General features: G+C 41.3%; 1 protein-coding gene across 1 annotated transcript in view; it reads left to right on the plus strand.

Annotated features, from left to right (window-relative positions):
- TMEM266 (transmembrane protein 266) overlaps positions 1–15,334 on the plus strand; it is a 64,213-nt gene that overhangs the window by 32,152 nt on the left and 16,727 nt on the right. The window contains exons 9-10 of the mRNA XM_065847913.2: positions 869–984; positions 9,258–9,444. Coding sequence (XP_065703985.1) covers positions 869–984; positions 9,258–9,444 — 303 coding nt within the window. The remainder of the gene's footprint in view (positions 1–868; positions 985–9,257; positions 9,445–15,334) is intronic.

Here is a 15,334-nt window from a genome sequence, read left to right on the forward strand (position 1 = left end):
TGTGTTAAGTGGTTTCAGGGATTTCAGGTTACAGGGAAAAGAGGTGGAAAAGGAGTAAATGAAAGGTCACTTTGCTCACAAGTGAAAGATCAGAGTCAAGTTCTTATTTTGCGTTTAGACGCCCAGGCAGCTTGAAACTTTTCAGACTTGAGGAAAGGTTGTAGTGTACAAGAAAAGTTCAGGATCTTGTGTAGCTTCAGGAAACACTAAGAAATGCAGTATGCATTGAACAGCTTTGGTGATCTGTCTGAGTTTGCCGTAGTTATGACAGGAACAAAATCCAAAGGCATTCAGAAGACCTATTGAAAACTGGGATATGGCTTGAAAAGCAAAGGAGATAAATGCCTTTTTGTTTTTTGAAATATCCTTCATAGTCTGCTATTTCCATTAAGGACTTATTTCTTACCACAAGTCTAGGAATTAAATGCCTAGGGCTCTGTAATAGTTTTTTTCCTAAGGGAACCCTACTGTTCAGGTTTAGAGGGAATGGACCTAACTGTGAACAGAAAACCCTCCTACCCAGCAATTCAGGAAATCTGTGGTAAACACTGGGAAAGATCTGCATTAGTGCAGGAGAAGCGTGGAAGAGCATGCAGGATGCATTTCTGCTCAGCCGGAGAAATGCAGATCTGACCAAACAAGATCTAGACCCTGCTGATGGTGTGCACTTCACATTAGAAATCCTCCCCCAGAAGAAATACTCTAGTGCTATTTCTATAAGACATACTCTAGTTCTCTATATGCAAGTGAAAGGGGTGGCATTCTTTGGCCTGTAAAGGTTTTCCCTCTGATTTAAAAAACAACAACACACCCCCAAAAAACCCAAATCCCAGATGAGTTACTCTAAGTGCTTATTTGTGTTTTCCAGCCTATGTCCTTCCAGTGAAACTGGAGATGGAGATGATGATTCAGCAATATGAGAAGGCAAAGGTTATTCAAGATGAACAGCTGGAAAGACTAACCCAGATCTGCCAAGAACAAGGGGTAAAGTTCAGTTACGTCTTTATCTATGCATAGCTGGTCATGGCAAATCAAACAGTTCATGTACTTTGCTGCAAGCTAAGGTTTGAGAAGTATCACTAGGACTTCTGTTGTAAGGTGACAGGTCTCAGTGTTAAGACGTATTAGCTGCAGCTGGGATATTGTCAGCATGCTCTTTGTCAAACAGCACTTGTCTCCCTCTGCTGCTGTGCTTGTGTTTTTTAAGGTGAGGAGTATAAATGTGGGGAATAGAAAAAGAAAGCTTCCAGTATGTAATTTATTGACTGAGTACAGATAGCTTGAAATAATATTAAGAACGTGCAAAAGTCATTGCCGTTGTTGGAGACTGCAGCTGTATTAAGGCTGTATTCCCAGGAAAAGCTAATGAACCTCCCTGCTTTAAATGCAGAAGGTGGCTTCCCTGTAGGTCAGTCAGAGACCCTTTTGGCAGACTCAGATTGTTGCAATAGAAGCTTCTAGTTGCTGGAAGCAAGTCAAGATTTGAGGTTCTTCCCAGGCCCCTAAATGTTCAGTGACTCAGTGTTGAGGTAAGGGAAATTGAAGCTTAAAATATCTCAAATTAATATATTTACATGCAAAAGGTGTAAAACCACTGTTCCGGCAATGAGCCAGCAGTGTCTGCCGTTTGTCCCATACGAATGAGTTGTTGAATAACCTGCTAAAGTAGAAACCAGAGGTGTATGTTGGGGCCCAGACTAAGTGGGGTATTCATGTGATCATCAAACCATGACAGAATGATCCCCCAGGTGACTACTTCTTCCAGTTGTAAGGGTAACTATGAGGTGTCCAAATAAAGCCTGGAGTTTTCTGGCTTCAGCTCCCACTCCCCACTTCTGGTAGGTGCTTTTCAAATACGAAATGAGGGGACCTGTAAGTCTGAACAGCTCAGTCAGTCAAAATGGTGAAGGGCCTGAGCAAACAGGAGAGGCAGCTTGTGTCAGAACAGACCAACCGCCCAAAAGCTGCATAATCTGAAGCCGAGATTTAGGTGCCCATCTTTTACCATGGAACCTAAAATACTTGTGAAACCATCAGGACTTAGGTCCCCAAATGGCTTTTTAGATTTAGCTCCAGGTCTCCTGGATCTCAGCCTAGGATTCTGCACTTAACTCTTGGTGGTGTTAGGTTGCCTTGTCTGTATGATGAATTTGGAAGGCTTGTTGACAGTGTGTTTTGACTCTCTCATGTTAACCATATAAAATTTTGAAACCTTAGGCTTGACTTTTGCTAAAAATTTGTTGCTTCCAACTATTTAAGTATATTCAGTGGCAAAACTGCAGTCCTCTTCATCACAGCTTCACACAATGATATTAAATGATTCATGCTTCTGTCCTGGTTGTGAAATGAATAGGGACGTGGTGTATACTCCACTTTACAGGGGGGAGATTGTCCTTTGACCAAGTGCACTAGGCAAATCCATGGTTTCTTGAGTGCCATTGTAGTATTTTGTCTGTCAGACTGTGCTATTAGGCTAAAGTTCTTGACCATCATAAATTTGAAAACATTCATTTTTAGATGTATTATGCAGCCAGATAACACTCTCAATCTCTAAACAATTTTTCATGGTGTTATTCTTTGAGTAATGGTGGGCTCATTATCCCGAGTGGGGTTCAGGAGCGTCTTCTGCCACTCTCCATTCTGGTCCACGTGCTCCTTATCTTCATGCGTGGCTTGCAAAATGTCTGAGCATAGTAGCTCTGATTTGAGCTCGGATGGTTACAGCATAGCTGTCCATCAAGCACAAAGAAATACTGCATTGGTGAGTAAATCTGTGCAAACAGAGCAGGTTCTCTCCTAGCTTTCAAGTGTCATCAGCTATGGAAAAATATGGACTATAGAAAAATGACAGCATGCTAATCCCTCTTATTTTACTGTCCTGACTTCCTGCCAAACAAATGTCTCAGCTGTATAATAAGAGGTAAATGTACTAATTTGCTACAGTTAGCAACATGAGACACAAGTACTGTGTCTTTCCTTTGTAAATTATTAGCTTCATAATTCAGCCAAGAACAAGTTGTCAGCATTATAATATTCACATTAACCTTGTGTACAGTATCTGGTGGGAAAAATGTCTCTTAATGGTTTTTAATGTCTAAAATTCTGCCAGGTTTTTGCTTTTTCATTTGATTATCTTTCCTGACCTTTTTAAAGGATTACTCGTTTGTGGAGTTTAAGAGTGCGTGTCTGTGTGTTTTAGTGAAGGGTAGCCTGCCGTAGTCTGTCTGTTCTCAAATCTGGAGCACCAGCAGGGAGGGATTCCAGTTTGCCTTGTCTGTGTGGTGAGATGGGGTGGCTGGGAGCTGCAGAGACATGCTGGGGCACACCAGTGCCCGCCCAAGGAGGAGGAATGGGCAAGTCACCATGCTTGCCTCATCCCAGCGCTGGATGTAGATACAGATTGATCCTGCAGCTGCATCTTCATGACCACACTGATGATTTGCATTGATTTAATAATTACAGGCAGGACCGAAAAGACTCCTGTTACCAAGATTTCCCAGCACTTCCTTTTCTGAGATCCTATGTTCAGTTTTTTACTGCTTTGCCACTTGTCATACAATTTGGATTGAAATTCTCAAGGTCTGGCATCTTCTGCAGATGAAAGTTTGAAAGTTTCAGACAAAATTTTCAGTATTTCTGAAGAGGAATTGGGGAAAAAAATAGTCTGTTTTGTTCAGAATTTAAACCAAATAATTGGTGGCCAGTTCTCTGAGAAGTCCCATGCCTTTCTGTTTTGAAGCTGGTACTTAATACTTGACAGGCAAAAATTGAGTTCTTGCTTTAAAAAAATGAAAGCAGGAAAGATGGAACCTCCCTTCATCTTACTTTTGGAATTCTGTTTCCTTTGTCAGTTGTATTTTTTTTTGGCCAGTGATAGGGTATCACAACTATAAAGTACATTTCCATTCCTGAATGACATTGGAGACATACTTTTGCAAACATGAAAACTTTTTCCAGATGTTGGATTTTGGCTAGCCATACATCTGAAAACCAGAATATATTTTATAAATTATAGTTGCACGGACCACCGCTTTGTTCTCTATAGTACCCCACTGAAACTGTTTGAATAGTTTACTGTTTTATTTGTTCTCCATTGGCCAAGAAATAAGTCATTAAAAAGGAGTGGAGCATGAGGGCAGAAAATACTGAAAGAGCTGAGACGGCTGTACAGGACTGCGCAAAACATGAGGAACGTGGGCAATCACAATAACAGGAATTTCTAAAAATGGGTAAAGGTAAAAGGTAAAAAAATCTCACTGCAATTACTATCAAAAATATGAGCAGAGTTTATTGCTGATAGTATTGTTTTATCAGAATAACAAATTGCAAAGCAAAGTTCCAAAGTTTCATTAGCAATGCAAATTCCAATCAAGGAAGATTACTTTTTTCCTCAAAATCGCCCACAAAGAAATTTCCATTTCTGTTAGTAGATCTACTTACATGATCTTTTCTGCTTGACTTTTGTAAGAGTCATTCAGCTGAGTACAGGCCAGCCAAGACTATGAATTCAGCCTTATCACAAGAGCTCCCTTTCTGTCAGCTCCTATAGAACTGGGTTTTTCATCATTCTTAAAGCTGCAACAACTATGAAAGCTATAATTTCTTTTTTATCTTGGAATATAATTTGTACAACAGCTGCTAGTTTAATGACAGGGCTATTTAGCTGGTAAAATTACCTATTGGAGAAATAACTTATGTTATCCTTTTGCAATAATTTTAATCTCTTTCTAACTACCAGTCAATTTCTTGGTGAATGGAAGGCAGCCAAGGTCATCCTGTGTTTCATTCTGCCCATAAATCATTAGTTTGCAACTGTCTCCTGATTTTTATTGTTACCAACAATGGCTAAACTAATGGAAATAAACATTGGATTGTATCCCAGTGGCAGATGAGTTTTAGGGCAGAGCGTTCTGTACAGACAGCACTAATAGAATTGAGCGAAGTTATTGCTCTTGCATTAGACATGGGTAGGCTTCTGGATAAAATGTTCATTGATCTCTATGAAACTATGTCAGTCATAGTCTGTTGCTAGACCATTAAAGGGAAGTACTATATGATTGACTGATAAGTCCTTTCTTGAGTCTTATATGCATGTTGTGTAAAATATCAGATAGAATGGGTGGCACATTTCATAAAACCAGCTCTGTAAACTGAGTTCTTATTGAGAGCTCCGGGTAGGTCTCTGTCATTTTACCTGCTTATAAATAATCACTTAATGCATCCTTTGAGTGAGGAAGTGCAGTGCACAGGTGTGCCCCGTAGTTCTTTTGGATTTGATTCCTGCCAAAATATTGCTAAGTTTATTTATATATTGCTAAGATTTACATGGTTCTTAACACAGAGCTGATACTTTTAAGTCTTAGTTTAAACAAATCAAAGCATCTGTAGAAATTTGTATGTTTTTTTTTCCTTTACTTCCTCATTATACGCATAATATGCATCTTTCCTTACAGGCTGAAGGAAGGATGGTCTACCTAAAAATATGACCTCTGGTTTTCTCAGTACAGCCCTTCTGCAGTACTCCGTGTTAAAGAGGCCCAGGCCTACATTCAGATAGCTACATCAGCTCCTACTGCACACAGAAATTTCATGTGTTTAACTTGGCCTAGACTTTTTACTTAAAATGACTGTTATATTTTATACTTTTTAATGATTTATTTAACCTGTCCTGGACTGCATGACATGCAATCAGAGCAATCTCATTAACTCTTTTACCCATTAGAACTGCCTGAGGTCAGTGTTCAATATAATAATGTAATTGTGTTCAATATAATAATAATGTTCAGTAGATATAAGCACCTACAACATAATTTGCTCACGCAGTGTCTCATTGAATTACGCCCATGAGGAACACTCACTTCTCTTAGGTTTAACCTTTGTTTTTAGTAGGTTGCTTTGGTGGCCAAAACTGTATTCCAGCTTCTATAGTATCTTGGGACAACTTTCAAGTAATATTTGGAAACAATTACAAATGAATGGATCTCTTGAGCAGATGCATGCCTTTTGTGAGAAAAAAAAAAAAACTCTGTGTCTTGTTTAATTTCCTTACATTAATCCTTATGATAAAGGGTGATTTTTCTCATCCCACCCAGTCCCTTTTTGAACATATTAGAGACTTGGAGAGTTTGGATTTGCATTTGGAAGGAGTATATTGAGTTGGGGGCTGGCTCTGTCTTATGCTTTGTGTAACGGAGTTACGGTTCAGCATCTCTGTGAAACATGTTGTATGGCTCACTTTGCATTAGTAACAGTGGATGTTACCATGATTACAATGAATACCCTCTGTCAATAAAAAAATGACAGTTACACATTTAATTCTACCTTTCACCTGTTTTAATGACTAGATAGACTTCAGGGCAAATGTGAGTGGGACCTGGAAGCTGACCATCTGAGGTAATGGGAAAGTGGAAGGGAGAGCCGGTGATAACCAGCTGCAGTTGCCTGGTTTTGTAGGCGATAACATCAGTTTCTGCTGTTATCTTTCTGAAAATCTCTGTGTGCTATTATTCGCCTTGTTCATGATGTTTAAGTCCAGAGCACTGTGCTGCTTTACTGTGCTGTAGGAATTCAATCCTCCTATGTGTTCTTGATAGTCTTGCGTTCAGTTCTGGATTTTAGACCAACTGAACTAGCTGAGTGTTACAAGCTGAAAATAAGACAAGCATGTGGATTGTGTTTGCAGCTAGCAATAAAAGAGGGTTCACATATCACTTTAAAGGTTGCAAGTCCAGCATACACTTCTCATCCTCAGGCATGAAGGAAGTGTTGCAGGAGCCAAAACATCAGGTCTAGGTTTCAGTTTCTGCTAGAATGTGAGGTTTGTGCCATCTTTGGGAGCAGGTGCTTCCTCTGCTGCTTGTAGGCACGAGCTTCGATGTATTTCTGTCTTTCAAACGTGAGATGGCAGCAAAGCCCCTTCTGCTTTTGATACTAGCACAAGTAGTAGCTGTTCACCTGAGTAACTGTCGTAGTCATGTTCTCTGTGGATTCCGGTTTCTATGTGGTTGGGATTCAACCAAGGTAGTAATTTTTCCATATGAATGGGACATAAAGAGTTGTTTGGACACAGTGTAGTTGTCCAGCACGGTGATCCCAGCAGTGGTTGCAGACTGCTGCTCGGTCCAGCATGCTGGGCTGAGTGGTTCATAGCTTGTTGGCAGAGCTGTATTAAACAATAAAACGTATGAATTCATCTATTAAAAACTGGATGGTGACTGGACATAGAAATGGTAAAGAGTGATAATAATCTGTGGATATTTGGAAATGCTTGCTTTATTGATTGGAACATGTGAGCAGGCATTGGAAAGTCTGGCCTCTTCCCCCATTTTTGCTCTAAGTTCATGGTAGCAGGAAAGATCACCTAGTGTGCTTCCTTTTTCCACATCTCTAAAATGCGGTGGTTCCCTTCAAGATTTTGATTGTTACAAGGTTCAGCCAATCTGTGTAAGTGCTTAAGCTGGTTAAATTGGGTATGATGCAGAAATACGATGGTTGAGCTGACTTTTAGGTAGTTTCATTTAGCTGAGAGAGGTTAACACAAAACCCACCATCTGGGATGTGCCGTGGAGGTTTCATTGAAGGAATCAGGGACAAGGGCTGTATTTGGACATTTGCTGATATGACCTGACTCCTCTGACAGTCACCTTTGATTAGGAGCAGTGAGCGTTTCATGCAGCCAGCTGTCGGCAGCTGCCAGACCTCTGTCCACTGATTTCAAGAGAGAGAAAAAGCCATGGGCTTTGTTAGATCCCTGTATTAGGTGATTTGAATTTCATCTGGAAAGCTTAAACCACCCTTTTCCTCTCCAGATTTAAATCTTGCAGTGGGCCTTCCAGTTATTGTAATTCCTTCCATTATGCTCTGGGAAGCAGATAGTCTCCAGATGTGGCGAACTAAACTCCCTTTTTCTTTCCTTTTTTTTTTCTTTCTAAAATCTGCAGAAACTCTGTCTTGTTTCCCCTCCAGCCAGTCACACAGCTTGGAGGAACTGCTGGTGCTCTGCAGCGTGCCTGGGCTTTGCGCCGTGTCTGATGTGGACTGTGGTGGAACAAACTGTCCACTGACAGATTCCAAAATCTGACAGCAAATTTGAGTCAGCATCTGAGAGGCAAGAGCCAGAACCAGATTCATTTAGCCTACATGCTGTTACACACCAGTTTTCAAGCATTGAGGTGCTAATTGAATCTTGGTTGTAAATGCAGAGTGACAGGTGCAGCGTGGCTCGCATAGCACCGTACTCTCTGATGGCTTTTCAGGCCTGGAACTATGGGAGGCCCAGCAATGCTAAATTTTAAATTCCTTAGCCTATTACTCGCCTCATTTGCTTTTCCCTCTCAGACTTTCTATAGTTAGACATGACTTGGTCACTGCTGTACTACTGATCTTAAAAAGCGCTTAAAAAGAGAAACTCTTCCATGCAGCCCCATAGCTGTTCCTGATGGCAGAGGGGAAGGACAGTGGGATTTTGTAGTGCTTATATAAAGGTTTAAAGGGTGTCTGCAGCCTTTCCAGAAAAAAATACTTTCCTTCTTGCATTGTGGAAGATCCGTGGCTGTCAAACACAACAGAAGTATGTTGTGTCCATCAATCAGGTTGTATCTGGTAGCTTCTGTCTTTTTGTCAGCTATCTTTTTTATAACACCAGTCATTAGGCAAATCCTCTCCTGACTACAGAAAGTCTTTAACGGCTGTGGCTCATACATTTGAGGTGAGTCGCCACCTTCCGCAGGGTTTTCTGCACACTGTGGAGTACAGAAGATATCAAGCTGGAAGAGGACTGTAGTGTCCCTTCCTCTTGGCCACTTAGGAGGGGAGGACCATTCTGGGTACTGCTTAGAGAGCCTTCCTCCGTAGAAATCCTCATTACAAACTCTAGCAGATTAGCAATGTTTGTCATGAACCTAAATCCCTAGATGCCTGTTAAGAGTGGTCTTTCATAAAAATTTTGTCTGATTTAGTAGTTAGATCTGTTAAAATTGTCAAAAATCATATCTTCAGGATTCAGAGATCAACAAAATAGAAGACCAGCATGAGGCCGTCGTCATTTTCAGATTATGTGAACAGTGGTCCAGCTCACATGGGCTCTGGGGGAGAGCATCAGCAGCTTGAACACGTATCCTGGCTCAACTGCATTTTATTTACTTTCATCAGTTTTTAGTGGTTTAGTGAGAAACTGAGTAATAGGTCTCCAGCTATAGAATATAAACTTCTGACCATGCTTATGTGACATCAGTATGTGATGTTGTTTTTCCCTCTAGTTTGAAATCAGGCAGCTGAGGGCCCACCTTGCTCAGCAGGATTTGGATCTGGCTGCAGAGAGAGAGGCTGCGCTGCAGGTCCCACATGTACTGAACAAACAGAACAGCAACAGGTACAAGGTGGTAGCAACTGAAGATTCGGATGATGAAGCCACCGAGAACATCACCGAGCTGCGACCTCCACAAGGTGAGTGCTGCCTGTGTGCTGCTACCCACTGGCACAGCTGGTCCCTTACATGGGGTTATTGAAACCACTAAATACTTTCGCTCTACCGGTGAATTGATGACATTCCCTGGAGACAGCATTTTCCCATTTTTGCAAAGAGGCTGCATCTGCTTTGAAGTGACAGAAGCTGTTGTATTTGCAAACAGATCCTGAACAGAGCCAATACAATATTTCTGGAAGAAAATTACTATAATGTTCTTACTGGTGTCCTCACAATGGCAAAACAATAATCACTCAGGTAAAAGCGGGAAAGTGAGAAGAATATTGAAAAACAGTTTCAGTCTCTTGCCGCTTGCATTTCTGTGATCTAGAGAGGACCCATGCATCAGCTGCAAAGCTTGCCTTGCCTGGAGGCTGTGCTCTCATCAGGTTGCTTAAAGCTGCTGATGCTAGACAGCCCGCTGTGCCTGGCCAGGGCAGCTCTGGTGCCAGAAAAGGAGCGATGCGCAGCGTAGGCAGCTCTGCTCGGATGTCTAAGTGCTGCCCGACTGTGATGAAGAGCAATCCTGTGCGTGGTCTGTGAGTTGCCTATTGGGCAGGTGTGTAGTTCAGGGCAATATCAACAGTTATGTTTACTTGGATGTATTTTTATCACACAAGTGCTAGACCAGAAGTATTTTTGGAAAAGACATGTTTTTTCCTGTGATCTCCCAACCCTTACAATGGAGTGCAGAATGTGTCCTGATCTCAGTAACATTTACCATAATATTCCAGAGGAGACAACCTCAGTGATATGTTAGTCTTGGGCATCTTACCTTGAGTATTTTAGTAGATTAGGACTATATAAATGTATTTGAATTAGAGGTTTGCATGTTTTGGTCAGACTCCTTAGAATTCAAGGCACAGAAGTACTTAATTCAAAAGGTTTTAGAGGAAAAAGCTCATCCAGACATTTTCAAATGATAAACCTTTTCATTCTCTACACAGTAATGGAAGCATGTAGAAATTGTTTTTGTTTTTTCCTCTTTAATAATATCTGAGCTCTAACCGCAAGTCAGCCATTAATTATTCCTGATTTGAAATTGTATTTAAAAGCAGACAGTTGAGCAGACTGCCCCCTAAAATGCATTTCCCCCTTTTTTGTAGGATTTCAGAGGTTCCCAGTGGATATATTATAATTTATGCATGTGTTCCTTGAGGGTTACATTTGGAACTGGAGAGTGTTGTGCACATTAGAAGGAGGCTTGCTGAAATTTTAGTGCTGTGGAGATTCATCTGAAAATTCTTCTATCCAAGGTATTCATTCCAACATCCAGGTTAACACAATAACTCATTATTTGTGTCTTCCTGTGAAATGCTGGCCACACATGCGACGAAGTAGATACACAATCTTCAGGATTGATTTCTACGCTCAGATAGATTACATTATTAGAGAGATTCATGCTTTCACTGAGAAAAGACAATCAGCAAATAAGAAAACATGCATTACTTTACGTATCAGTTAAGGTGCAGTTATGCTATATTTAAACATTCATACTGAATACACAGAGTTAATTTACAGAGGTCATCTAAAGATATAGGAGAAAATTTTTTTTGGTGCATTGTATCATATATTACATACAAAGCCTTTGTAGATGCATTGAGTGCTTGTCTTCAGAAGATAAATTCAAGTGAATCTGTTTTAACAACTGTCCTTCATGTTGAATGAGGCAGGAGTTGGAGAAAAAAAAGTTCTTGTGGTCTAGTAGCAAGGAGTACCCCTCTGTGGTACCCTGACGAGGGACACAGTTAAGATTGCATGAGAAACTAGAGCCCAGCAATAACACTGGGTGCTTTAGTTCACAATCCAGGTAACAGTCAATTGAGGGAGAGGATTTTGCATTAATTTTCTGGATTATTTTGCAAAGCAATGAAGTAATAAACTACCAAGGCTTTGAATCCTGTACTAGCAATGTTGACTTAGATATTACTTCTGTGTAAGCTACAGGACTTCAAACCCTCAACTAACAGCTTGAGAAGGCAGTTACCCCTGGGGAAGAAAGACCATGAACCAGCCCTGCCTGGTTCTTCTCCCTCCCCACCTCAACTGCATCTTTCTTCTCCAGCTCTTCCCAGCACCAGCTTGCACTCCCAGCACTATACTGGCTCTTGCTGCAGCAGCTTTCACCACAATCACTTTGGCATGCTGTCAGTGTTTTCTTCATCTATACCACAGCCATTCTGTCAATACATATATCAGCAAAGCCTGATTGTTGGATGTCGGATGGAAGAAGAGCATGTCTTTAGCTGAAGGTGTCACCATCTGCACGGTGTGGAAGGGGTATATCTAGTTGCTGTAGGATCTCCCATCTCCCCACCTGCTCAGGCACATGAAATATGGCTGAGACCTGTCTCTGCAGAGCAGATGATTGAGATGTTTTCTGCAGGTCATTTCTGTATCCTCCCGCTTCTCACATGCTGTGGTTGCACTGGCTGTGCTTTCTTCAGGGCATTCCACACCACTTGCTGTGCCTGGAACTGTAAGCCACCAGTGTTTTAACGCGGGACTTTTGGGTCAAGGGTTATGTTTTGCGAGTTGCCCTCTGTGTCATATCATGTTAGGAATTGCTTTGCATCAATTTTTTCCAAGCTGTGTTTTTGCTCCTTGAAGATTCCAAAGCAATGACTGTAGTTAATCATTCTGTGTGCCACATGGCATTTGTTAGCTTTGAAAAATGTCTGCAGTTGCCTATTACATTGAGTAGTTAGAAGAGGAGAAATAGGGGACCAGGTTGCTAATAGTGTTTAAAGAAAAGCTACAGTTCAAAGCCACAATTCAACTGTTGGGCAAAACAGGCTCTCATGTGCTGTTCTCTTATGTTCTGGCAGAACATTAACCCTGCATATGTCACCTGAGGGTAGGGTATGGCATAGAATGCATGTTTGTGCCAAAATTTGTCAGCCTTCAAAAAATCACTGTCTTCAGAAAGCCCTGAGTTCTGCCAAACCAGCAAGCTTGAGTTGGCTAGAGAACATACTGCATGAGAAAATGGGATATTCCATCTCACGCTAATCTTATTTCCCCCATCTAGGTTGAACAATGGAAACATTGAGTACAGAATACTTTACCACGAAAGAGTTATGGAATAAGAGTGCATTCAGACTTTTTACTCATTTCTCTACCTGGGAGTTTTATGGGATAGTGCATAAGTTAAAGCTCCTCAGGGGCAGCTGTAGCTTGTACTCTGGTATTTACTCTGGATTTTGTGCAACCATTTACTACACTGTTCAGTAAAGTCAGTCAGGTAACCCCAGCATCACATGGTGCACACAGCACCTCAGGGAATTCGTATGGCCTGCACCTGAAGAGTGCTGTGTGTGCTGGCTGAGTTGGTGGCTTTCAGGACGTGTTTTCACCCCGTTTTTCTCTCTGCAGATCTCTTTGTATTTGAAGTGCATTAATTGCTAGTATGAGACTGGGAGAGGCAAAAACTCCAGTCGGATGTTGGTTGGGCCCTGAAAGTGTCCCATAACTCCTCAGCTAATATTCCGTGCCTCTTCTTGAAGGACCGCTTCTTGAGGCAGTACAGCTGTAAGCTCATCATTCCTGTGCTAATTCTCTGAATAATGAAATGGTTGCTGCCTCACATGCTTTTTTCTCCCCAGAGTAGTTCACCAAGAGACCTCCTAACATATCACGAATAACTCTGTGGAAAACGTATGGCTGTATGATATTTTATAATTAATTTGGATAAGGTGCAGGAAATTTTTCACCTTTAGTTTACTTGGAATAGAAGTTTTAGTTGTCTTGCCAAAAAAATTGATCTCCAGAGTGGACAAACGTGAAGGCTAAAACACAGGTTCAGCATGCAAGTCACAGGGTGCCATTACCAACAGGGAAGATGATGGGCTCACAGGAAGGGCAGGACTCCGGGAGCTATAAACCCAGCACAAAGCTGGGACATTTGCTGCACTGTGAGCACTTTACTTGGCTTCTCTGCCTCAGTCAGTAAGAGCTTCAGGTGAAAGCTGTTGCACGTGAATGCACAGCAGCATCGCTAAGGATTCTCAGGACCACTGTGATCAGCCTTTCTCTGTGAGTGAGAGAAATATCCTAAGTGCTGTCGTCTCCTTTCTTCTTCCTAGAGATGGTTACCATTTGACATAATGGCAAATATTATCCTATCTGTTCATTACAAATGAAGTTTTTTCCCTTTCTGAGTTCTTACCTCGTACAGTATTTAACTGGTCGTGGTCAGAGTAATATCTAATGTTTTCTGTTCCTACACAAATCATTTTTAGTGTTTGATATACAAAGTTCCAGGCTTCAGGGAATGCCAGGTTCACAGTGCCCCATATAGCCATTAATACTTCCTTCCAAAATTTATTATTCTTTAATCTCTCCCGTAACATACGAATTACAGTCCCTAGTGGAAATTCCATATTTTCCTGCATATATCATTTTAGTTTTTGAAATTTTACGGTATTGCCATAGTTTAAGATTAATATGCCACCCTTCTATTCCTTTGAGCAAGAACCCGATCCTAGCTCAGTTACTTCGCATTGCAGAAAGCTTATTTTACCTATTCTGAGTCAAATTTCCATTTTCATGGGGTTAGTAGTAAGTCTTTTGCTTTGGGGGACTGCTGCAATTTATTATCGTTCTTGGGGAAAAGTAAAGCTTGCTCTCCCAATAGATACCCACTCTTTTGTAAGTGAAGAGAGTAGGATATTAGGAGGGGAATGTGAAAAAATCTGGAGCTTCAGAGTTTTTCCCTTAAGGTTATTCATAAACTGTCTGAGAAGGCAAAGCAGGGCACTGGAAGGGATTTTGTCAGTTGTTCCTTGCAAGGCAGTCTGAGCTGGTTGAACACTTCTAAACTCTAAGCCAGTTGCTTTGGTGATCATCTGTTAGTGCTCTAAGAGGGCCCTGTTACTCAAAACGATAGATAAAAAGTAGTTTATGGTTATTTTCAAATGTTGAAATGTATCTACTTTGAAGCCTGCTCCTGGACATGCTTATATCTTAAGCACACTCCGCTTCCTGGTTAACCTCCATGGATCGGTGGAAGAGGGAGGATTTGGCTTCTCTGTAGGTGCCTCTTTCAGGCTTTGTGGTTCTCTGTGCACTGACCATCCAGGCAGCAATCAAAGGAGTTAAACCTTAAGAAACACTTACATAAATGTGTGTGTAGTTAGTGGAGTTAGGCTCTTGAATTTCATATCCACCAAATAGGTGGGGTAGAAACTTTTCACTTCCAGAAGCGTTGAGCGTACAGTCACGGATGTGAGGCTGAAGTTGTCTCCCATCACTGATGTGCAGAGGTGTGAAGACATTGCTGAGAGGCAAAGGAACACAGAACTGCATTGTTTTCCACTGTCCAAGCATGCAACCACTTTCATAATAACCCCTTTCATAAAGAGATCATGCTCCATATGACAGCAGTGATGTATTGTGCCCTCTGCTGCCATTATAACATTGTTCTAGTATCTCACTTTTCTAAATTATTAGAAATCTTTTCCTAATTCCCAGACTACATTTATTTGTTGCCAGTTTATAACAATATGTTCTTGAAATTTTTTTTATTTTAATCTTTTGTTTAAATAATTCTTCTCTTTCCCTGATGTTTACCCAGCAAATTATTGTTTTGTTGGTAGCCATAGTCTTTCTCAGCCTTTGTTTTTCTAGGCTCAAGGAATGTGGCTGTTCTGCAGAGACAGACCCAAGTTCCTCTGTGCTTGCTTCAGGCTGACTGTAACAAGCCAACTCAGATGTGAATCTGCCGATCCGTATTCACAGAGAACAAGGCTGGAAAGAGCACTGAGAGGTCCCCCAGGCCATCCTCTACCCAAAGTCACCAGCCATGCTGGCCCTCAGATGTCTTGCATCTCAGCCATGCTCAACTCAGCACAAAGTGCTCTTACTGCATGA

Source organism: Patagioenas fasciata, chromosome 12 (assembly GCF_037038585.1).
Source record: "Patagioenas fasciata isolate bPatFas1 chromosome 12, bPatFas1.hap1, whole genome shotgun sequence".
Lineage (NCBI taxonomy): Eukaryota > Metazoa > Chordata > Aves > Columbiformes > Columbidae > Patagioenas > Patagioenas fasciata.